At 66.3% G+C, this 22,789-nt stretch overlaps 6 protein-coding genes across 6 annotated transcripts; 3 read left to right on the forward strand and 3 right to left on the reverse strand.

The window, feature by feature from the left end:
• Positions 1 to 2,826: 2,826 nt before the first annotated feature.
• On the reverse strand, positions 2,827 to 3,814 carry EMIHUDRAFT_219600 (mitochondrial carrier family; the record flags this gene model as incomplete). The annotated part of the gene is made up of 2 exons (XM_005758281.1): positions 2,827 to 3,312; positions 3,548 to 3,814. 2 exons carry the CDS (start codon positions 3,812 to 3,814, stop codon positions 2,827 to 2,829), a joined length of 753 nt encoding a protein of 250 aa, XP_005758338.1.
• A 3,575-nt stretch (positions 3,815 to 7,389) lies between these two features.
• Positions 7,390 to 9,111, forward strand: EMIHUDRAFT_219601 (hypothetical protein; the record flags this gene model as incomplete). Its single annotated transcript, XM_005758282.1, has 1 exon — positions 7,390 to 9,111. One exon carries the CDS (start codon positions 7,390 to 7,392, stop codon positions 9,109 to 9,111), a length of 1,722 nt encoding a protein of 573 aa, XP_005758339.1.
• Positions 9,112 to 9,411: 300 nt separating this feature from the next.
• On the reverse strand, positions 9,412 to 10,206 carry EMIHUDRAFT_312362 (hypothetical protein; the record flags this gene model as incomplete). Its single annotated transcript, XM_005758283.1, has 1 exon — positions 9,412 to 10,206. One exon carries the CDS (start codon positions 10,204 to 10,206, stop codon positions 9,412 to 9,414), a length of 795 nt encoding a protein of 264 aa, XP_005758340.1.
• Positions 10,207 to 11,158: 952 nt separating this feature from the next.
• On the forward strand, positions 11,159 to 15,378 carry EMIHUDRAFT_453549 (hypothetical protein; the record flags this gene model as incomplete). Its single annotated transcript, XM_005758284.1, has 15 exons — positions 11,159 to 11,213; positions 11,307 to 11,371; positions 11,902 to 12,215; positions 12,303 to 12,507; positions 12,578 to 12,679; positions 12,807 to 13,088; positions 13,163 to 13,279; positions 13,362 to 13,500; positions 13,572 to 13,727; positions 13,800 to 13,948; positions 14,150 to 14,350; positions 14,504 to 14,632; positions 14,702 to 14,764; positions 14,834 to 15,232; positions 15,301 to 15,378. The coding sequence occupies 15 exons, from the start codon at positions 11,159 to 11,161 to the stop codon at positions 15,376 to 15,378; spliced, it is 2,454 nt and encodes an 817-aa protein (XP_005758341.1).
• Positions 15,379 to 18,054: 2,676 nt separating this feature from the next.
• Positions 18,055 to 18,700, forward strand: EMIHUDRAFT_359713 (hypothetical protein). Its single transcript, XM_005758285.1, has one exon. It carries the CDS (start codon positions 18,108 to 18,110, stop codon positions 18,396 to 18,398), a length of 291 nt encoding a protein of 96 aa, XP_005758342.1. The 5' UTR covers positions 18,055 to 18,107; the 3' UTR covers positions 18,399 to 18,700.
• Positions 18,701 to 18,949: 249 nt separating this feature from the next.
• On the reverse strand, positions 18,950 to 21,440 carry EMIHUDRAFT_219605 (hypothetical protein; the record flags this gene model as incomplete). The annotated part of the gene is made up of 6 exons (XM_005758286.1): positions 18,950 to 19,242; positions 19,380 to 19,428; positions 19,495 to 19,581; positions 19,656 to 19,797; positions 20,028 to 20,124; positions 20,819 to 21,440. The coding sequence occupies 6 exons, from the start codon at positions 21,438 to 21,440 to the stop codon at positions 18,950 to 18,952; spliced, it is 1,290 nt and encodes a 429-aa protein (XP_005758343.1).
• Between the last annotated feature and the right edge of the window lie 1,349 nt (positions 21,441 to 22,789).

Genomic DNA, 22,789 nt, shown 5'->3' on the forward strand with positions numbered 1-22,789 from the left:
CCGGGCCCCCCCCGGGGCCCCTTCCTCGCGGGCTGCCCCTCCGGGATGCCCCCCCTCCCCCCCCCCCCATGCTGCGTCTGCCATCTGATGCCATGGCCATTTCTCTGCCTGCCGCCCCCTGCCCCCCTCCCCCAAATGTGCTGGTGCCAGCGAAAAATAGTGCCTAGCTGTGCACTGTTGCATTCCCATCCGAGGTGTCGTGTCGCTCCCTCGAGTCCCGGACCGCGCAAGCAGGTTGGCATGCTCCTGCTGATAGAAGCGCGGGGACCCCAGCCACACATCTAAAAGACTGTGTTCGCGACGTGTGTGTGTGAGTGTGTGTGTGTGTGTGTGCATCCGTCTTACTCTACGTAAGTGTGCGCAGCGCCGCGCAGCGCGCTCTTTATGTGTCGTCACCAAGACATCGAAGAGCGTAGAGCTAGACCTAGAGGACGGCGCCGCGCGCCGCGCGCGCGGCATGTTGTGCGAGTATATGGGACAAAAGCGTCGAAAATGTCCCAAAAAGCGGGTCTCGAGTTTGTTGCAGCTCCGCAGCCAGCGCGGGCTGCCAGGACGCACCGCTCGCGCGTTCGGCACACTCAGTGGACCCCACCGAGTGTGCCGAACCAACTGGAGTAAGTAGGCTCGACGCCGCGCTTGCTGTGGAGCTGCAACAAACTCGCCGCCGAGCGTGCCACCGAAAGCGTCCCGGCGGAGGTGATGGAGTGTGAGACCTGAGGCTGCGGAGGTGACGCCTGAGGTACCGGCCCGTGCACAGCGACTCAGCCGGCGACCGCCACGGGCTCAGACGAGACTTGTCGACTCGTTACGGCTCAGCTTCACCGTGGTCATCGGGCGTCTGTCGACGTCAGGACCACCCATACAGCTCGCGGGTTTGAGGTCGCAAGAGCCAAGATGGTGGCGTTTGGACATCCCAACCATCACACAAGACAGCCTGTAGGTGATGGCGGGACGGCGCAGTGTTTGTGGCACTCAGCAGTAGGCACCCGCGGCACGGCCCCGCTGTCGGCTCTCACGGGCTGCGGAACCGGCCCCAGAGGGAGCCGGTCCGGGCGAGTGTGGCAGCTCCTGCGCTAGTATGGGCACCCTCTATCATAGCACTACTGATCCTGGTCATTAGAGCTGCCAGGGATAGCGTCAGGAGCCGGTAGGAGTCAAAACCTCTCATATTTGAGACATCGTGTCCCATATACTCGCACAACGAGCCGCGCGCAGCGCGCGCGCGCGCGGTGTAGACTGTGATCTGTGATCTGTGAGGGTCCGCCCGCAGGCGCATTTTGTATACCGAGGCGGTGCCCGGTGCCATGGCTGCTCTCCCGCCCCTCACCGGGCCGAACGGGTAGTAGACGTTGGCGCCGAAGAGGGAGGAGTCGCCGAAGGACGGGTAGTCGTCGGTCATGCGGGGGGAGGAGGAGTCGGCGAGCAGCAGGGGGGGAGAAATGGGTGAGAGGGTGGGGGGGGAGGCGTGAGGCGCGAGAAGAGGGGCGCGGGGCGCGGGGCGTGCGTGGGACGCGAGGCGTGAGGCGCAGGGCGTTGGGCGGGAGGGCGCGGGGCGCTCGTTGCGGCAAGGTGTGTTTTGTGTGTCTGTATGTGTATGTGTGTCTGTATGTGTGTCTGTATGTGTGTGTGTGTGCGTGTTGGTTTGTTTGTGCGAGGGCTAGGCGGGGCAGGGCAGGGCGGCGGCGAGCGGCGAGCGGCGTCGGCGAGATCGGCGATGAAGAGAGGCGATGGTGACGTACACGGCGGCAGTGTTCACGGCAGCAGCGCCGCGGCGGCGCCCTGAGTGAGGCAGACTGCCCTGCACAGCCTGCTGGGAACGCTCCCGACGAGCGGCGCGCCATGCGGGCCCGCCGCGGGCGACGCGGGCGGCGAGCCGACACGCGTGTCGCCGGCGTAGACAGCACTGGCGAAGCGAGGCGGCTGGCGCCGGCCCCGGAGGCGGCTGCAGGAAGAGCAGCGAGGCAGAAGTCACTGTCCAAGGCGTACTGAGCAGGCTGCCATCGAGCAGCGCGCCATGCGGGTCTGCCGCCGGCGACGAGATTGGAGAGCCGACAGGCATCGAAGAGGTAGGTACTGACGAGCATGAGCTGCCTGCCGGCCTGACTGGAGCGAGATAAGATGGGCGATGGTATGCTCCTATCACGACTGAGTAGCTTCTCCCGCGTGGAAGCGCCACATTATACCGAAGACAGAGTGTATCGTGTGTGGGGTTTCCCACGTGGAGGGTAGAGCTAGAGGTGAGGCGTGTGTTGCTGTTGGGCTTGTTGCGCGTTCAACAGACAAGGCTTCAGAGCGTGCCGAGCACGCACGCATGCAGCGCCTCTCTCTCTCTCTCTCTCTGTCTCTCTCTCTCTCCCACTGCATGCAACCGCAGCCACAAGAGGGAGAAGAGAGAGAGAGAGCGACAGAGAGAGCGCGGAGAGACGAGAGAGAGAGAGGAGAGAGAGAGAGAGAGAGAGAGAGAGAGAGAGAGAGAGAGAGAGAGAGAGAGAGAGAGAGAGAGAGAGAGAGAGAGAGAGAGAGAGAGAGAGAGAGAGAGAGAGAGAGAGAGCCGAGATCAGAGTGTGGCGTGTCGGGTGTGTGCATCGCGGTTCGCGGGGTGTGTGTTGCGGCTTTATCGCGTGACGAGACACCAAACCATCACCACGCATTCGCATACTGACGTACAATACAATCTCAACGTACCGGCCGCCACGGCAAACCCTCGCGAGCCAAATCCCCGCCCCGCCACACATGTGCATGTGCATGTGCATGCATACATGCACATGCACATGCACACGCACATGTACATGTGCGTGTGCATGTCTGTGGAATGCCAGATAGAGCTCACAGTGCGGCGCGCCTGCGCTCTGTCAGCCCTGACGTCAGCCTGTCGTTGAGGATGAGTAAGAGCAGCGTCTGCGGTCCCTGCCTGAGGTAGTTTGGAAGCCAGCCACGGAGCAAGCCGGCGAACCCTTCCGACCGGACGATGGCCGCCATCGCGGCGGAAGTGCCTCCCTGCAGCACGCCGCCGGCCTGGCCTCCGCTCGCCGCGGCCATCGCGCGTGTCTTGACGACGTCAAAGGGCGAGGTTGTCGTGGTGGTGACGAGCCCAGCGAGCATCGAGGCGGTCAGCATCGTCGGAAGCGCGGCGGGCGAGGCGCCCGTGTGCCTCGCGAGCAGCTGCTTGATCTGGTCGTAGGTGGCGAGCTGCGAGGCGGTCAGCACCGCCGAGCGCTGCATGGAGGGCGCAGTGCCCGTCCAGAGGCTCCGCACGCCGTCGCGGCGCACACCCTGCAAGAGCGACGCCGCGCCCCCTGCGCCGCTCGACGCCTGAAGGCGCACCTGAGCGCGGGGATGGGGAGTGACTCGTCCCGTTGCCGCGCTCGGCTCGCGAGTGAGCGGTGTCTTGGAAGCGTCTGGCAGGCGCGTGCGTCGCCTTGAGGAGCTCGAGCGGGTTGGTGATGGCAGCGGCCGCGGCGCCGGAGCTGATTCCCGCGGCTAACTTGACTCCAAAGCCGCCACCGCCACTGCCGCCGCCGCTGGTCGCCGCCAGCCGCGCCTTGACTGGCTCGTACATCCCCAGTCTGAGGCCGCCGTATGTGAGGCCCCGCAGCATGGCGAACCCGGTCCCCTTGGTGAGGCTTCCCGGGCCCTCAGCCGCGACGATGTTGCGAAGCACGGGCAGCGCGCCCGACGATCCGCCACGCTGCCGCTCGAGCTGGAGGCGGACCTTGACCACATCAAACGGGTTGGTGCACGCCACCGCTATAGAGGCAGCGCCGCCCCCGCCCAGAATCCGCTCCGAGACGGTTGGCTGACTGTCATCAGACATTCCAACTCAGCTCTCGACCCGATGTGGCAGTGGTGACTAAGCTGGTGGGGGCGGCCGGCTCGTCGTTCGAGGCAGGTGCAAAAGAATTTTTCACGCCTCCCCGCGGGCCCCGCCCCCAGCTCTGGGGGGCGGGGCCCTTGCGAAGGAAGAGACGGCCAGAGTTGTACAGCAGCGGACGATGGACAACGAAGCATTAGAGGCTTGTTGATAGGAAAGCTCACACACAGACGGTCAACCTTCTTTTTTTTGTACACCGCTAGGATTGAGAGCAGCCTCGCTCTCAATCCTAGAAGTCGAAGGATTGTGAGCAGCACTCCTCGCAATCGTAGCATCTCTGTGCGATTGTGAGCATCCACGCTCGCAATCCTACATCTTCTAGGACTAAGAGCAGCTCCGCTCCCAAGGTGACTGGTGACGCCTACGACTACTACCAGCGCGCTCGCAATCCGAGCAAAGTCTGGGATTGCGAGCAGCACTGCTCACAATCCGAGCATCATGCCTCCGATTGCAAGCAGTAGCGCTCGCAATCCTACATCTTGTAGGACTATGAGCGGCGGCGCTCACAATCGTACCCAAGATTCAAGGATTGCTTAGTAACGCGCACAGAGGGCACTCCCAATCGCTCCAGCCGCGAGCGCTTGTGAGTGAGCGCGCCGGGAGGGTCTCCTCACAATCCAAACAGTGATCGCACCGATTGCGAGGGGACCCGCTCGCAATCCTAGAAGTCGTACACATTGTAGGACTGTGGGCGGTGTCCGCTCGCAATCGGCGAACGTTCTAGGATTGCGAGCGCTACTGCTCGCAATCGGAGGCATGATGCTCGGATTGTGAGCAGTGCTGCTCGCAATCCTAGACTTTGCTCGGATTGCGAGCGCGCTGGTAGTAGTCGTAGGCGTCACCAGTCACCTTGGGAGCGGAGCTGAGGGAGGGTGTAGAGGGTGTAGAGTGTAGAGCGCTGTAGAGCTGTAGAGATGTAGAGCGCTGTGGAGCGCTGTAGAGCTGTAGAGCTCTACATCCGCCGCGGGACGAGGCGGGTGCGTTGTAGAGCGATGTAGAGCGCGATTTTGTTGTAGAGTTTGTTGTAGAGGCTCTACAGCCAAACCGCCGGGAAGGCAGTGACTCAAAGAGGTCGAGTCGCACTAATGGGGTGTCTCCGAGCTTACTGGAGCTCTGATGGACGGCCCTGACTATCCCTGACACACAGAGAGTCACTCTGACGGCACACAACACCCTATAACTGCGTCATGACCAGCCTGCCATGCGTCGCCGGTGCCGCATTCGTCGCAGTGCTTCTTTAGCAGGCGGTGGACTGTCGGCTGCGAGGACGGTCGCATTTGCGCAAGGCGAGGCGAGCATTCAGACGCGTTGCATGCGCCATGACTCGCGCCAGCGCGTGCGGGAGCTCCTGGCTGAGCGTTGAGTCCAAGCGAGTTGCGCTGGCCACGATCGCTACGCCGAGCCGAGCTGACGCGCCGAGGCGCCGGCCAGTCGCAGCCGTGAGGCATGCCACAGCAGCAGAGGCACCTGCCACCCATTCGGCGGGCAGACAGAAGGCCAGGGCAGCACTGGCAAGTGCAACGCGCCTCATGTCGGAGAGCGACCGTGCCTCGTTCGCCGCTTATGATGTAGAGTTTGTTGTAGAGATTTCACGTTGTAGAGCGCCTCTACATCGCTCTACAACGCACCCGCCTCGTCACGCGGCGGATGTAGAGCTCTACAGCTCTACAGCGCTCCAGAGCGCTCTACATCTCTACAGCTCTACAGCGCTCTACACTCTACATGCTCTATACACCCTCCCTCACTCAGGAAGGAAGGAGCGGAGCTGCTCTTACTTAGTCCTAGAAGATGTAGGATTGCGAGCGTAGGCGCTCACAATCGCACAGAGATGCTACGATTGCGAGGAGTGCTGCTCACAATCCTTCGACTTCTAGGATTGAGAGCGAGGCTGCTCTCAATCCTAGCGGTGTATACAAAAGAAGGTTCACCCACACAGACGATACTCGAGAGTACAGACGATATCGCCACCCTTTTCCCGAGGGGTAGAGATGGAGCTGCGCGACACACACTCGTCGACGTCGTCCTGCGCCTATATCTCCCCCCCCATCTAATATGCTAACTGGCTCAGTTGAAGTTGGCCGCTGCCACAGCTCCCACACCTCTCCTCTCTGGTACACACACAATATTCGAAGCGTTGTGGTCTGTGGCTTTTGTGGAGAGAGAGTGGAACTGATTCAAACTCTTTGTCTTTCCGAGGGACAGACTGCTGACTCAAACGCCCGCGCCGCCGCCCCGGTGGTCCACAATCTTGAAGCTCATACGACACGCATTGGCCATTGCCGCGGACACGGCTATTTAGTTGTTCACACACACACACACACACACACACACACACACACACACACACACACACACACACACACACAGAGAGAGAGAGAGAGAGAGAGAGAGAGAGAGAGAGAGAGAGAGACGGAGAGAGAGAGAGAGAGAGAGAGAGAGAGAGAGAGAGAGAGAGAGAGAGAGAGAGAGAGTCAGAGAGAGAGAGAGAGAGAGAGAGAGTCAGAGAGAGAGAGAGAGTCTTCCCCTCACGTCCCACGGCGATTCGGAGTCCAACGCTCCCCCACCCCCATCCCCATCTACCCACGGCTCAGGGAAAGGAGCTCTTCATCCTGCACACGTCCTGTCACCACCACCACCGCCGTCATTCGCGTCTTGTTCTCCTGGTCAGGACCCGCTCTTCATCCTGTAAACGTCCCGCCCGAGATGAGCCGAGATCCAGCCGAGATCCAGCCGAGCTGCAGCCGAGCTGCAGCCGAGATGTGGCAAGCACAACCGCGGGGCGGGAGGGGCGCGCGCTGCTCCCAACAGCTCTGGACTTGCCCCAAGGCCCAAACAGCCCTGGACTAGGCCGACGCGGTGTGGAAGTCTGCAATGTGAGCTTCTTCGTTCTTGTTCCTTTTCCACCTATTTTTAATTTTGTCCTTAGCGGCGGATCGAGCTGCCAGATCAGGGTGGGTGCGCCGAACGGAGGCGCACCCGGCGCTAACCCGAATGTAACCCAAGCCCAACCCGAGACTAACCCGGCGCTAACCCAGCCAGCGCTAACCCGCGCTGCTCGGGGGCATACGTTAGGACGAGTTAGTGCTGGGTTAGTGCCGGGTTAGCGTCGGGTTGTGGTCACCCGTTCTGACCCGTGCTGACCCGTGCTGGCTTAGGTGGTGCTTAACCCGGTGGAACCCGCGCTAACCCGCGCTTACCGATAGACTCACCCTGGGTTGCATCCGCGTCCACAGAATTCTGAGACCCCAGGCTGAGACCCCAGGGGAGCGCGACTGGCGCGAGGGCCCGCCGCCGCGCGCGGATAGCGCGTTTTTGTCGACGGGCCGGGGTTCAACCGCCGCAGTGCGGCCACTGCGTGTCTTGCCGCTGCGTGGCTGCCGCGGCGCTTTGTGCCAGCTTCGGCAGCGTGTTTCTTTAAGATCTGCCCTTCACCCTGGAGGGCGACGCCGAAACTTGCACACACAAAAGGGTTTCTTTATTTCCCCCTGGTATACGAATATTTTTTGCACGCCACAGCTATGCCCGTGGCCAAATCCCCCCTCTCGGCCGCCTTCCGTGTCGGCGGCGTGCCCGTGCTCGGCTTCCTGATCCACACGCACGACGGGTTCCGCTTCGGCGAGGCTGAGCTGATCTATGGCCCGCCCTCCACGTGCAAGCAGCTGGGCGTGCGCCGGCCGCTCAAGGACTGCGTCGTCGCCGCCTACGACTGCCTCTTTGGCGACGTGCAGCCGGCGCTCACCTCTCTCGAGGTCTGTCTCGCTGAGCCGCTGCCCGAGGATCTGCTCGAGGGCAAGCGGGAAGGCGGCCGCAAGGCATTCACGGTGTTCCACACGCGCGGCGAGAGGCACGTCGTGACATTCTCGCCCAAGCTGGGCACGCGCGAGGTGGTGTGCCTGGGAGAGGCATCGTGGCGCATGCAGCCGATCTCGCGCGTGCACTGGTACTCGATCGGCCAGCTCCGGCCCTGGTTTGCCGCGCCGCTCCCGGCCACCGAGTGCGAGCGGCGCATCGCCGCGTACTTTGAGACAAGTGAGCACCGCGAGTTCCGCACCGCAAACAAGACCGACGCCACGCTCTGGCAGGAGGCCGACGGCTCCGCGAAGCTTCTCGGAAGCACAGACAAGCGGCCCAAGGCGGCGTGGCGGATCTGGGGGCTGCGAGGCTACTGGCTGCTCCCGGACGGCGGCGCGCGCGATCGCGACGGCAGCCTCGTGCCCGAGGAAAGCCTGGCGCAGATCGCAAAGGAGGAGCTGCTGCCGTGGCCCGGCGCCGCCCTCGACTGGCGGCCCTCGGAGGCGGACGCGGAGTGCTTGTTCCGCCCCCTCGACCAGGACACGACGTCGGCGCTCGTGCGGCTGCAGCGGGCTCTCCGCACCTCGCCTCACCTCTTTAGCAAAGTGCTCGCGAGCAAAGTGGACCTCCGCCTCGGGCGCGTGGTGTGGCTCCTCACGAGGGCGGGCCCCCGGCTGGCGCTGATCCTCGGCCACGCGCCGTGGAGCGGCGGCTCGGAGAAGAGCGGGCTGCTGCTGAAGGCGCTCCCGACGACGTCCGATTGGTCCGGCGGCGCGCTGCCGGTGCTCCCAGAGGCGGCGCAGCTGAGCGCGGACATCATCGCGCCCGCCGCTCACGTGCAGCCGTTTCCTGCGCTGCTGAACCTGGAGTGCTGCCGGCCGAGCCGCCGCAAGAGGCGGCGGCCGCCAGAGGAGATTGACGCCGCGCCAGAGGGGAAGCGGTTCCCCGGCGCCCCTCTCCCGGATGCCCCGCGGCAGGCGGGGCTCGAGGGGGAGGACGCGAAGCAGCTGCTCGCGGAGCGCGACCTCGCATTCGTGGCGCCGCGAGGCGGAGAGGCGCCGCCCTCGGCCGTCACGGAGCCCTACGAGCCCGGGCGGGGGGCGGTGGTCGGAGAGGACGTGAGCGGGGAGCCTCCGGGCTCGGCGGAGGGGGAGGGCGCGCTGGGCAAGCGCAAGGCGGTGGCGAGCAGTTCGGGCGCGGCCGCAAAGGGCCCATGGCGAGAGGAGGAGGAGCCTGTGCGGCTGCTGCGGCCGAGCGAGGTGCCCGAGCGGCGCGGCGAGGTGCTGGAGGCGCTGCGGCGCGTGCTGCGGCTCGTGAAGCAGGACCCGGAGGAGTTCTGGGGCAAGCAGCGGCCAGGCGAGCCCTTTCCCTTCCCGGAGCTGCTGCCGGCTATGAGGGCCGAGCAGGTGGCGCTTAAGGCGGGAGCGTCGTCCTCAATGGTGAGGTAGAGAGATGCGGAGCTAGATGTGGAGACCGCGCGGGGAGCTCCGGGTGTGGAGTGCCGAGTGGAGTCGTCTCACGTCTGGATCTGAGTTCTGAGACCAAAACACGGTTCACGGTAAAAAACATGCGACGGTGAAAAAACATGGGGAGGCTCCAAACCCTGGGTGGCAGAGAGCGCCGGGCGCACGCACACACTAAACTCTACACACACGTACACGGCTTTACACATTGTAGACACGGCTCGCCGAGCGCTCGCGGCAGCCCCGCGCGCCAGGCCGCCAGCGGTTTCAACCACGCCTGTCACTCTACAACCACGGCGCAAAGTCGCCCTCGAACTCCTCAAAGTCGCGCTGGCGCGCCGCACCGTCCGGGCCATAAGAGCCGAGCCTGATCTGGGCCCGCTCTAGCCAGCCGTAGAGAAGGGGGCGGCAGCGCTTGTAGGCCAGAGCCCCGTCCACCGCCTCGTACCAGCGCTGCAGGTCGCGCATCCTCTTGGGCGAGAGGCGGAGGACGGTGGTGGCGGGCGGAAAGGCGTGCGCGCTGATGGTGGCGGTGGTTGGCACAGTGACGCAGGTGAGGCAGTGGCTGTTGGCGAAGGCGTAGTCGCCGATGGAGGTGAGGGTGGCGGGGAAGGTGACGCGGGCGAGGGAGGAGCAGCGGGCGAAGGCGTACTTTTCGATGGACTCGAGGCCGTCGAGGATGTTGACGGAGACCAGGCTGGAGCACTGCGAAAAGCAGCCGATGGAAGCCTTGCCGGCACGGAAGGTGACGCTGTTTATGGAGGCACAGCTGCAGAAGGCGTAGATCCCGAGCGAGCGCACTGTGCGCGGGAGGCTGATGTCGGTGAGGGAGGAGCAGCCCGAGAATGCTGCGTCCCCGATGATCTCCAGACGTTGTGGTAGCTTGATTGAAACGAGCGAGGAGCAGCCGCAGAAGGCGTCGTCGCCGATGGAGACGAGGCTGCGCGGGCAGGCGACCGAGACGAGAGAGGTGCGGCCCTGGAACGCCTCATCTGGCAGGCGCGTCATGCCTTTGGGCAGCACCGCGTGCTCGTCGGTGATGATGATGACGTGCCCGTCGGTGAAGACGTGCCAGTCCATGCTTTTTACCATGCTTTGATCGATCGGCGAGCAGCGGCGAAGACGGTTTTCTGGCGGCACAGAAAAAAAGCAAAAAATTAAATATTTAGGAAAAGGCGGACGCCCAAGGGTGGGCGACGGCTAGCGCACCACACCCCTCTCCATAAAATACGTGGCAGTTCCCTTGCTCCAAGCGCTTTTGCGCTTCGTTCGGCGGTAGTGATCTGATCACCCGAATGCCATGTTCGGATCGCTCCTCATCGCAAACCCTGTCAGCAGTTCACCCTCGGGTATGTTCGTAAGAGCCACACAAGTACGAACACTGAGCGAACTCTCTTTTCTCCTAAAAAAGTGGTAGCACACGAACAAGTTTGCAAACACGGCCAACCTAAGCATGGTGCTCACCACGGAAGCCTGCGCCCTGCGCCTCGTGCTCTTGGTACTCGCTGCAAGCACTGGCTCAGAGTCCTCGTGCACCACGCCCGTGCGCGACGACGCAAGAGAAGCGAACCAAAAAAGTTCCCGCTGTGGTGGCATCCTGCCGGCAATCGGGTATCCGACGGCATGACTTGCGAGTCGAGCTCGCGGAACGCGACGGCAGTCGATCCCCCATGGCCCGGCAGTGGCAGCATCACCGGTCGTGGTTGCCACCATGGACCAGCTGCTCAGTCCTGACATGCGAGCCCGTTGAAATCGCCTCGCACAAGGGTGCTCGCCTTCGTGTATACGGCGCGGCGGTTGTGCAGCAGCGCATAATCAGCTATACGGGTGCATGATCGTTCGCTCTTTCGTCTCCCTCGGCTGGGCTGCAGCCGGTGGCGTCTCGCTCCTCTCCACCAGCTCTGCCGAGCTCCGCACACCTCCACCATCCACAACAAAAAAGATATGCCTAACAATGCCTCGTATTTGTGCATGTATTTGTGCATGTATTTGTGCATGCTTGTGAGATTGTGTGAGGTTCAGGGGTGCATGCATGTGTGATGTGTTGAGAGAAATCGCGGGGGACGCGACCCACTTCGCCACAGACGGTCCCGCGCCTCGCCGCTATGACGGCTACATGCAGCCGCTTTGCGCCTGAAGCCGGGAGAGTAGCTCCTCTGCTGCTCACACGCTCTACACAGTTGATACAGCCTACTGTGCGGCTGCCACAGCTGGGTGTGAGGTCAAACCACGCTACCAGCGCTTGGTCACATCAGCCCTGAGGTCAGATCCTTCTACTCTGTTGATGACAAGACTTGTCTACTCGCTGGAGCCGAAAGAAAGAAAGAAAGAAAACAGACAACCCAAGGGAGGGATCGCTGGAGCCGAGCAGGAGGGCCCGCGGCTGTCAAATTCTTTTTCCCTCCTCTCTCGCGCCACTCTGCGCCCGCGTCACAAGCTTTTCCCTCCGCCTACGAACCCACACACGTGCGCCGCTGCCCTCGCCTCCACGCGAAGCACCACGCCGCCGCGTCACCACTCGCTTCATCACGCCGCCTCGCCGAGCGCAGGCGTCTCGGCATGCCGCCTGCGAGCCCCACCGACTCCGCGGACTCCTGGCCCGCAGCCGCGGCGCGCCTTCCCACCCCCCGCTTGCGTTCATGAGACTCCGTTTATCGGATCCTCAATGTGTGATGGGGGGGTAGCGATGGCCACGACACTCCTCCGGTCGGCGCCCAAGGGGGGGTTGTGGTATGTCGCTCCCCGCGCTCTCACCGCCCTTTCTCCCGCCTGTAGCGCAAGGCGGCCGGATGCCGCGTTGACACGGCGCGGCTGCGGCTGACTACCTTCTTCTTCTGGGTGATCTCCGTGGAGTGCGAGCCGCACGTCTGCGCGGACGAGCGGGAGTGGCGACGCTACCTCGGCATCGCCCCCACACCCGGCGCGGCGCGCCCCGCCGACGACGCCACAGAGGAGATCGAGGCAAAGGCGCGCGAGATCGCCGCGCAGCAAAACGAGATCAAGCACCCGGACGGCGCCTTCGCCTTCCTCATCGCCGCCCTCTACCTCTTCTTCGAGATGTTCCGCCTCACACCCGCCATCAAATTGTGGTACGCGCTGTGCGTGCCATCTCTTGCCGCGCCCTGCTGCCCCCGCTGCGGCCCCGCCGCTCACGCCTCACCGCGTCGGGTGTACAGGCGGCATCCAGCACGTGCTCTCGCCGTCGGGCACGCAGCCATCCGCATCCTCCTCCGCATCCTCCTCCGCGCCGACATCGCCGTCGACCTGGTGCCAAAGGAGGCGGCGCGCGAGGGCGTGCGTGCCGCGCTGGCGAGCGGCCTCGCCATCTTTGTCGCCGCGGGCATCTTTGTCCGCGACGACGGCGCGCACCGCGGCAGCGGCGTGCGGATGGCACCCGCCCACTCACCTCACCCACTCGCTTATAGGCGGAAAGCACCGCATCGCGACCGAGGAGGACAACGGCCCGCTCGCGCCGCTGCTCCAGGAGGCGCGCGCAAGGGGCAAGCTGCCCAGCGGCGCGAGCGACGAGCGGCTCATGGCGCACGTCATCTACGTGGCCCTCTCCTTCTCCCTCGCGCGGAGCATCATCCCGGCCGAGTGGTGCGCCGCCGGCTGCAGCTACGGCGCGCCCTTTCTTTGCGCGCTTCCCCTCCTCCCCCCCCCTCCCCCTCTCATGAAAGGTACTCACCGTAGGCTCTGGCGCCACCGACGGGCGCGCGCGCGACGGCTCGGCGCTCACCGTCGAGAGCGAGAGCGGCGAGTTGAACGCCGCCCTCGAGGAGCGCCTCGAGTCGGCCGATGCGCGCGCGAATTTCGCGCGCGTGTTCGACTACTTGCGCGTGCACAGCGGCCAGCGCTTCAGCCTCCGCCTCGTCATGAACCATGCGGCGATCGACGGCAAGGTCTCGGCGCGCGACTTCTCCAACATCAGCTGGGCGGACAAGGAGCAGATGGAGGAGTTTGTCAGCGAGGCGCGCGGAGCAGGCGAGGCCGCCACGTGTCGGGCGCTGACTCACCGCCTCCTCGTGTCCCGCAGGTGCTCTGCGAGGAGCTGTGGCGCGGGATCCGCTGCCCGCAGTCGGACGACGAGCGGGAGGAGATGAAGAAGCAGATGGGGAAGCACGCGTGGAGCGGCCTCGCCAACGGCGACTCGGTGCCGCTCCCCCACTTTGCTGCAAAGATCCCTCCCCTACCCGCCCGCTCGCCCTCCGTACCCGCACCCGTTCCGGCTGCAGCCTCTCTTCGTCGGCGTCGAGATCTACATCCTCTTCCTGGACGGCAGCAAGGAGCTGGCCGCGCTGCTCAAAGAGGTGGGCTCGCCGGTGCGCGGCGTGAAGCCGCTCGGCCTGCGGGAGGTCGCGGAGGGCAGCCTCGGTGCGTGCCCCGGCCTCCCCAATGAGCGGCCAGGTGAGATTGCGATCTCAGCCCTTGGTTTCCTGCCGCAGTCGACTCCAAGCTGCGCGAGACGATGCCGCAGCGGGGCACGCTGCTGCACGTCCCGCCCGACGCGGGCTCCCTCCGCAAGGGCCTCGAGCGCGCGTGCGGGCGGGCGTACGACGACATGCGCAAGGCGACCGCGATTGCCGCGCGCTCGACCGAGGGTCGATTTTGTAGTGAGCTAGGCGCTTTTGCGAGCGTACACACGCTGAGAGTACTCCACCTCCACCTAGCAGGCGTGCTGCGCTCCTCGGCGCTCGTCATGCTCGAGGCGCGCGTCGAGCAGGTGGCGCTCTACCTCGAGCAGTACAATGCGCTGCTGCGCTCTGACGCTTCCGGCGCTGTTGCGGCGCTCGACCCGGCGCTGCTCAAGGCGGCGACGCGCGTCGCCTTGTGGAGGCCGCACCACGCTTTCTGCCGCTACCTCTCTTCGCTACCGCTTAGCACTGCCGCAACCCGCCCTAGGTCGGGGGTGTGCAAGGCGGTGGCGGCCGCGGCGGGGAGGGGAGGGGAGGCGGCGGCGGCGGCGGCGGCCGCGCGCTGCGCGGCGCTCGGCCGGAAGCTGGCTGCCGCCGCCGTCGGCAAGGCCGAGGCGGCGGCGGGCTTGGAGGCGCGACTGGGCGCAACGTACGAGGAGGCGGTGGAGGCCGGCGCGGCAGCAGTGGCCGGCGCGCCGGTGGCCACGAAGGCCGAGCTGGAGGCGCGCGAGGCGGAGCGCTCCGCGGCGGCGGCGGAGCTCTGCACGGCGCTCTTCGGCTCGCCCAAGCTCGAGCCGCTGGAGGCTGCCGTCGGCCGCGCCAAGAAGGCGGCCGTGGCGGACGCGCCGCTGCTCGAGCGCGCGGCGGCGGAGCTCGCGACGCTGCGCGAGGCGGAGCGCTCCGCGGCGGCGGCGGAGCTCTGCACGGCGCTCTTCGGCTCGCCCAAGCTCGGGCCGCTGGAGGCCGCCGTCGGCCGCGCCGTCAAGGCGGGCGTGGCGGACGCGGAGCTGCTCGAGCGCGCGGCGGCGGAGCTCGCGACGCTGCGCGAGGGGCTGGTCGCGTCTTACCGCGCCCACTCCAAGCGGCCGCAGGTGGTGCCCCGATCTCCGCATTGCGCTCCGCCTCCCCCTCCCGCCCATGGCCTCGACCCCTGTACACAGGCGCAGCGCGAGGCGGCTGAGGAGCTGGTCGCGTCTTACCGCGCCCGCTCCAAGCGGCCGCAGGTGGTGCCCCGATCTCCGCATTGCGCTCAGCCTCCCCCTCCCGCCCATGGCCTCGACCCCTGTACACAGGAGCAGTCCCCCGACAGCGAGCCTCCAGCAAAGCGGCCAGGCAACCCACGACGAACGGAGGCCGCCGCGGCAGAGCTGCTGCGGCTCGAGGCCGAGGCCTATCGCGGCAGCCTCGGCAAGGTCGAGCAGGCGAAGCTAACCAAGATGCAGAGCGACGTCCAGCGAAGCCAGTTGAGGGGGCAGCGGGCGGACGAGGCGCACGAGAAGGCCGTGACGCGGGCAATCGAAAACTGCCCCGCCTTCTGGAATGGCCGTCGATACCAGCTCGACACGGCCATTCCAGGCACGGATGACGACACGCCACGCAAGCGTGTTCTACGGCTGCGTGCTGAGCTCAGGGCGAGGAGCTTGCCCTTCTCCGCGGCCAAGCTCCTGGCAGCCGATCCGACTCTCGAGCAGGTGACAGCACCGCGCGCCTAGCCTGGTGTTCTACCCTTATTGCACTTACAACCACTGCCCGTGCCCAGGACTTGGGCCTTGTGCCGAGAGTCGTCGCAAAGCTCCTCAACCTTGAGAAGAGGAAGGAGGGCAAGGCGGCGGCATGAAGGATGGAGCACCAGGCGCGGCCAGGTGCAGGGCAAGCGCTGGAGAGGAGACTATTCTTGCCGCTTCGCCCACGTGGAGGGCCGCTCGCGCATGCCGCGCGTGCGAGCGAGAGAGAGAGAGTGTGTGAGCATACGCGCTTGGAACAGACTCCGCCCATATCACCCCGTGCGACGTGGTGGACACGGTGGGACGAGCGGGGCACAGAGCCATGGGTTGTGGAGTACTTTACAGATTGAGTCATAGGAGACGCGCTTCTCCGGCTAGACTTCGTCGAGAAGAAATAAAACAAAAGAACTCTTCACACAACGGCAGCCCGTGCCAGGGAGAGCCTAGCGAACGTATCAGTTTTACTTTAGAGAGACTCCAAAAAGAATTCCGCTTTCCGGTCTCTCGGCGGATGTAGAGCTCTACAGCTCTACAGCGCTCTCCAGCACTCTACAGCTCTACAGCGCTCTACACTCTACATCCTCTACACCCTCCCTCAGCTCTTTTCTTTTTCGGCGCCGACAAGCCCGAAGGTGGTGTGTGCCCGCTGCTGATGAAACTCGCCCAACACGAAGCGGCGGCGCCACGGCAGAGGCTGTCGCTGAGCGCGTCCAAGAAGCGGGCGCTGGAGGCGGCCTTTGACGCCGAGAGCACGCCCGGCCTCGAGGAGAGGAAGCGGATTGCCGCCGCCGTGGACATCACACCGCGGCAAGTGCAGGTCTGGTTCCAGAACCGGAGGCAGCGCACCCGTGGAGGCACGTCGCGCCAGCCGTCGCCGCGGACGAGCAAGCCCGCCCCGCCGAGAACCACAGCGGTCCCGACGAGGTCCGCAGCGGTCTCCAAGGCAGCTCCGCCAGCCGAGGCGCCGACATCGGCTCCGCAGGTTCCCGCCGTCTCATCGGCGCGGCCGTCGCCAGCCACCGTCGAGTCCGCTGCAGTTCCCGCGAGGCCCTCGCGGCCCCCCGCCTCCTCCTCCAAGGGGCCGTCTCCCCCCGTCGTCGAGGCGCTCATGGGCTTCCTCTGCCACCAGCTCGAGCTGCAGGCGATGGACTTGTGGTTCTGCGGCTCCGGCCACATGGAGCTGCGGCAGGTGTATGCACCGGAAGGGGCCTCGGTGCTCAGCCAACTGCTGTGGTGCCGCGCCGTCCTCTCAACACAGCTCCTCGACGCCGTCTCTGCGCAGGGCCGCGCCGTCTGGTTCGGAGCGAGCCCGGAGCAGGCCTCGCTGCTCTCGCGCGCCGGCGGCGGCAAGGCCGTGATCGGCGTGCCTTGCCCCGAGTCGCCCGCCGCCTGTGCGGCCGTCGGCCCACCGACGAGGCCTTCCAGCGGCGGCGTCGCGGGCGTGCTCCTGCTCTACTGCTCGCACGCACTCGACCGCACGCCGCAGCTCGCCCACCTGCTCAGCGCCTTTGGCTCGGCCGTCGCCGCCGCCACCGCAGCGGCGCCTGCGGGCGTGGTGCCGCGCCGCGGCTACTCGCTGCACCCTGTGGAGGCCGAGGCGTCCGGCCCGGGCTGGCTGCTCCTCGCCGCTGCCCTCGCGGCCGATGCCGAGGCTCGTCGCCACCGCCCTCCCTCCGCCCTCCCTCGCCACCGCCCTCCCTCGCCACCGCCCTCCCTCGCCACCGCCCTCCCTCACCACCGCCCTCCTCGCCACCGCCCTCCCTCGCCACCGCCCTCCCTCGCCACCGCCGCCGCCGCCACTCTCCCCTCTCCCTCGCCCCCTCCTCTACGTCTTCTCCCCTCGCTCCCTCTCCCTCCTCTCCCTCTCGCCCTCGCCCTCGCCCTCGCCCTCGCCCTCTCCCTCTCTCTCGCCCTCTCGCCCTCTCCCTCTCGCCCTCTCCCTCCCTCTCGCCCTCCCCCTCTCCCTCTCGCCCCGTCCTCGGGGCCGCCGAGCCCACGAGTGAGCCCCCTCCCTCTCCCGTTGCGAGTGAGCCCCCTCCCTCTCCCGTTGCCCCAGGCGGCCGAGCACTGGCTGCTCAAGCCGCACCCGCCAGGCGAGAGACGCCCGCGAGGCCACCCACCGGCCGCGAGGGAGCAAGACGCGCACGAGCCGGAGGCGCACGCGCGGGCGGAGCGGCGGCTGGTGTCGCCGATGGTTGCGGGAAGCGGCGCAGAGGCGCGGAGCCGCTCGCCAGGCATCTGCCGCGCCGCGTTGCGCGACGGCGAGCTGGTCTGGCTCCACGCCGCCGCGCTGACTGGAGGCGGCACGCGAGCTGCGAGCAGCAGCGGCGGCCTTGGCGGCCGGCCCGACGGACAGCCCAAGGCGGTTGCGGCTCTTCCCCACGCGCCGGCTACCGCCCTCTCCTCCTCCACCGCCACCGCCATCGGTTTGCCGCTCGGCTCGAGCAGCGCCCTCTCGAGCGCCTTTGCGCTGTACTCGCCCTCCCGGCTGCAGCAGTGTCCTCGCACCACCAACCTCCTCCTCCACCTCCCCCTCCTCCACTCGGCCGCGCTCGCGTGCAAATCTGTCGCGACATCGCGGCGGCAGCCCAACCTGCCGCAGCCCAACCTGCCGCAGCCCGGCCCTCTCCCTCCCCCCGCCGCCCCCCGCATCGGTGGCGGTGGCCCCCTCGCCGGAGATCCTTCCCCGCCCAGCCGCTGCCCGTCGATGAACAGCGTCGACGGCGACGACTCCGACCTCGCGCTGCTGCCCGCCGCGCTGGGAGCAGCGATCGCCGACCCGGGCTCGGACCCGTGCGCGGAGGAACTGGCGCGAGCCGGCTGCGAGTCGTCGATCGCTTCGATGACGGATCGCGCCCTCGGCGACGGCGACGGCGGCGAGCTTGTCTCGACCGAGCAGATGCTGGGTCTGCTCGAGGGGGCGTTCGCCCCATCGGGAGGCGCGCCCACCCTTCAGCAGCTTTGCGCGGCCGGGGATTGCGGCTGCGGCGTCATTCCCCTCGAGACGGGCGAGCGCAGGGCAAGGGCCAGCGCCCCGCCGCTCGCCCGGCCACTCGCTGACATCCCCGAGTCGCTCCCGCTCACCCGGTCCGACTCGTCCTCGTCCCCGGTCGGCTCTGCCCTCGAGCTCTGACGCAGCAGCATGCAGTCGTGCCAGAGCGCGCACGATTGGTTCGGCGGTACGGCATGGAGGCATCTTGTATGGGGATCTGAGGATTCAGTGACACAGTGTGCGCAAGTGTCCCCCCACCTTCGGGTAGGTGACTCCGCAGGGGGGGGGGGTATTGCCAGTCATACTCGTCCGGCTCTCTCGTGCGCAGCGAGAAGGTGATCGTACTAGCCTACTAGAGATAGCGAGTCCCGCTGCCGCTACCCAACCCCGTCGCCTCTCTATACTTTATACGTCTTGTTGAGAAGATCTATGATATATCGCGCGGTTCGCGCGACCCAATCGATTTTAGTTTTTACACAGATTACACGGCCTTGTGATCATGGGTCTTAGCGCCGATGAGGAGCTATATGAATATGTGCATCGCCTACATGTACATGCACATATCCCCCGTCCCCTTTCGCGCTCTTACTTTTGTTGATCTCTTGATCGCTCTTTGTCCACAATTCTTTTTTCAATTCTTGCAAGACGAGAATATACACGCGCCACCGAGACCAGTGAGGTGTATGCGGGTCTCAGTCTAATAGCGTCTCGCGAGCATCCGCTGCCGTGGGCGATGCGACCCGTCTCGATCGGGACCGGCGGCCGTGGTCGCACCACCGCCAGCCGCTGGCGGTCCGCGCGGCGCCAACGCAAGCGGCGCCGAGGCACACGGCGAAGAGCGCGAGGAGCATGGCCGCCAGCAGTTTGAACTGCGTGTGCAGCGGCAAGCCGAGCCCGGGCCGCGAGCCGAGCAGCTGCGCGAGGGACTGCAGCGCGAGGGTGGCGGTGGTGGCGATGCCGCCGACGAGCGCGAAGCGGGGGGCGCCTGCCGGGGACGTGTCGGGGACGTGTCGGGGACGTGTCGGGGACGTGTCGGGGACGTGTCGGGGACGTGTGTCGAGGGTAGTGGGTGGCAGCTGACGAGCGCGGGGCGCGCGCCGCGGTAGGCTGTGCGCGCGACACAGCGCGCGCCCTCGGCATCGCACACAACGCGCATGAGCTCGTGCAAGACCTGTTCACAGTCGCAGAGCCTCGACGCGCCGGCGAGGGAGGCGCAAGGCAGCAGCGGGAGGAGGACGTGGTAGGCGACGAAGGCGGCGTCGTAGCTGGCCGCGAGCCGCTCGTCGTGCCGCTCGCCGGCAACCGCCATGGCGTACAGGAGCGCCTAGCCGCAGCCCGCACGCCCGTCACCGCACGCACGTCACGCGGTTCGCGGCGGAGGACCGTCGAGCGGCACACCGACAGCAGGAGCGGCGCGACCAGGACGAGGGCGGAGCGCAGCCGAGCGCACCGCCGCTCGTCGAGCCACCGCTCGCAACAGAGCGGCAGCAGCGCGGCGCAGCCTCCGAGCAGCGAGGCGGCGACAGACACCCAGCCGTTCCTGCGGCTCGAGGCACCGCAGGGCGGCGGCGGCGGCGTGGCAAGCGGCGGCGGCCCGGGCAGCAGTGCGGGCGGCGGCTCTGCCCAGTCGGCCGCCGGTGTGTGGCGGTGCGTGCTGTCGGGCTGGAGGGCCTTCCAGGGTTGGGACGGGGAGGAGGGGGGGGGGGGGGAAGGTGAGAGGGGGGGGGGGGGGGGCATGAGGGGGTGGCGGGTGGCGAGGGTCGGGAGGACGGTTTTGGGAGGGGGGCGAGAGGCGCCTGCCAGTAGGTGAAGACGAGATGGTGGACTGCCGTCGCGACGGCGAGCCACGCGTAGTACTTGAGTGCGCCTGCGGGAGGGGGGTGGGCCACGGGTCACGGCGGTGTCCTGGGGCGGGCGGAGGGCCGGAGGGAGGGCGCCCGAGCGAGAGAAGGCTCGGACCACGTCGGAGAGCATGTGCCGGCGAGACTCGCGCGACGAGGCGGCGGCGGCGGCGGCGGGGCTGCCGTCGGAGCAGGCGGCGGCGAGTGGCGGCGGCGGCGAGGGCTGAGCTACGGCGAGGAGGGGCCAGAGCGTCGGCGAGCTGTCGGCGGAGCAGGCGGCGGAGCAGGCGGCGGAGCAAGCGGCGGAGCAGGTGGAGGAGCAGGTGGAGGAGCAGGTGGAGGAGCAAGCGGCTTGCTCGGTGTGCGGCTGGCCAGCAGGCGGCGAGAGCTGGCCGCACTGCGATGGCTGGCCGCACTGCGGTCCGCACTGCAGGGGATGGGCGGCGGTGCGCGAGGGGCGGCTGGCTTCAGACGCGACCCCCGGGGGGGCGAGTATGGGCACGGGAGGCAGCTGCGGCGGGCCGATCGAGACGCCGAGGCCTCCGGCGTGTCTGGACCTGGTTTTGAGCGGCGGCGGAGGCGAGGGGAGGGCGAGGGCGAGCAGCGTCGCCGCGGCGGTGGCGGCGGTCGAGATCTCGAGAGTGACGAGCAGGGGCACGCCTGGGCGGGGACGAGGGGCTGAGGGGAGGAGAGGGCGCGGGAGGAGGGCCGGAGCAGGACCGCTGCTGCACGAGGCGACCAGCGAGCGGCCGGCGGTGGCGGGCCGGCGGTGCGAGGGAGGATAAGGGCTGGTGGCAGCTGGCTGGTGGGCGCCAGCGTTGACGAGCATCTGGCCGACGAAGGAGGCTGCCACCTCCGAGAGGACGCCCGCCGACGCGACGAGCCCGACGGCGCGCGCGTACGACTCGGAAGGCAGCGAGCGGAAGAGGATGGCGACGAGGGACGGATGGGCGGCAAACCCGACGGCGATTGCGACCTGCGAGAGCTGCAGGAGGAAGACGGAGTCGCCGCCGTAGAGCAGGAGCAGGAGCGTGGCCAGGCGGCCGAGCATGCCGACGAGGACGACAGCGCGGTAGCCGACCAGCTCCGAGCCGGCCGAGAGCAGCGGGAGCAGCGCCAGCTGGGCATAGGTCCAGAACGGGAAGATGGAGTCGACGATGGTGCTGCGTGGCACGCCTCTGACGCAGTGCATGAACGGCACGAGGTACGGCTCCGACGGCTTGAACGTCTGCAGCGCTGTGAACCCGCACACGAGCGCCAGCACAGGCCAGGCCGGGAGCGCACTGCTGCGCTTGGGAGAGCCAAGTGATGCGGACGGCTGCTGCTCGCCGTCCTGAGGCATTTCGCTGCTGCTCTTAGCGTCACTGTCCTCAGCGTCACTGTGGCGATGAGACGCGGCCTGTTCCGGCGCGATCACGCGGCGAGGCGTCGAGCCGGCACCGAGCAGTGGTGCCGGGAAGAAGAATTCTTCTCCCGCACAATAAGAAGAAACCGCGCTCCGGGGAAGAGACAGCAGGAGAGAGAACGACGAGAGTGAGAAGAATGCGAGGTGGCATGAAGGTCGCTGCAAGAATTGGTGATAAACTGCGGAGAGAGATAGGAAGTGGTAGACGCCCGAGGGTGGGCGACGGCTAACACCACACTTCTCCCCTAAAATCCCTGTGTGGTGGCGGCGTACCGTCCTCCCATCCCTCCCTTGGGTTGCCTGTTTTCTTTCTTTCTTTTTCTTTTACCGCGCTCCGGCGATGGCGAAAAACTCGTCTCGCCGCACACCAAGGGCTTATGCTCTGGCGAGATGTGAGGCGCATGCGCCCAGGAGGGGAGGGCGCATGCGTAACGACGCTGCTAGAGATGCCTTTCGGGGCCCAGAGATAAAACTTCTGTGATGCCATGCATGACCTAGTAGTGTCCCCAGCTATGGGCGTGTCCACGTTGGAGCCAGGTGTGGTGTGGGCGCGAGAATAGCTCCGCCGTTCATGGAGGCAACCGATGCGAGTCGACTGGTGTGTGTCGTCGTGATCTGTGATCTGTAAGGGTCCGCCCGCAGGCGCATTTTGTATACCGAGGCGGTGCCCGGTGCCGAGCGCAGGCCGGAGCCCACAGGTCGGACCTTAAGACAGCGTTGTAGATCCCTGGGCGAGGGTGGTGGCGTCCCCGTCGGGTCAGGGCTGAGGGCGGGGGAGGCCAACCCGATCTCTCCGGCGTCCCGGGAGCGTGATTGACACCTCCCCCTGTGCCAACAGCCCCGTGGAGGGAGACCGCTCGTCTAGCCAATCAGCCTTAAGCGAGCGGTCTGGCCGTTGGAATGGCCGAGTTTGGTGTGGACTTGCGTCCTCGCATCGGTCGTGGTTGGTTATACACAAAGAAGCGTTACTGTATGAAATAACAGAACAACCACCATGAGCCACATTTTTGTCGGGAAAGGGGGAGGTCTGTGACCTGCCTAGTAAGCCGGGCATGCGAGGGCATGCGCGGCCTTTCGGAGCCCCCTTCCCCTGTCGGCTTAGTACGGTTGGTCAGCGCGTCTCCGTCTGAAGTCGTCTCGAGGGACGAGGCTTCCGAGCTGATCCATCCATCCGCTTGCGCTTTCGCATCTTTTGTTTCGGCGTCATCAGCTCCTCGTCCTCGTCATGCTGCTGGCTCGCCCCCTCTCCCTGACTCATCGAATCGCTCCGTTCGTTCTCAAATCGC

Source organism: Emiliania huxleyi (assembly GCF_000372725.1).
Source record: "Emiliania huxleyi CCMP1516 unplaced genomic scaffold EMIHUscaffold_87, whole genome shotgun sequence".
Lineage (NCBI taxonomy): Eukaryota > Haptophyta > Isochrysidales > Noelaerhabdaceae > Emiliania > Emiliania huxleyi.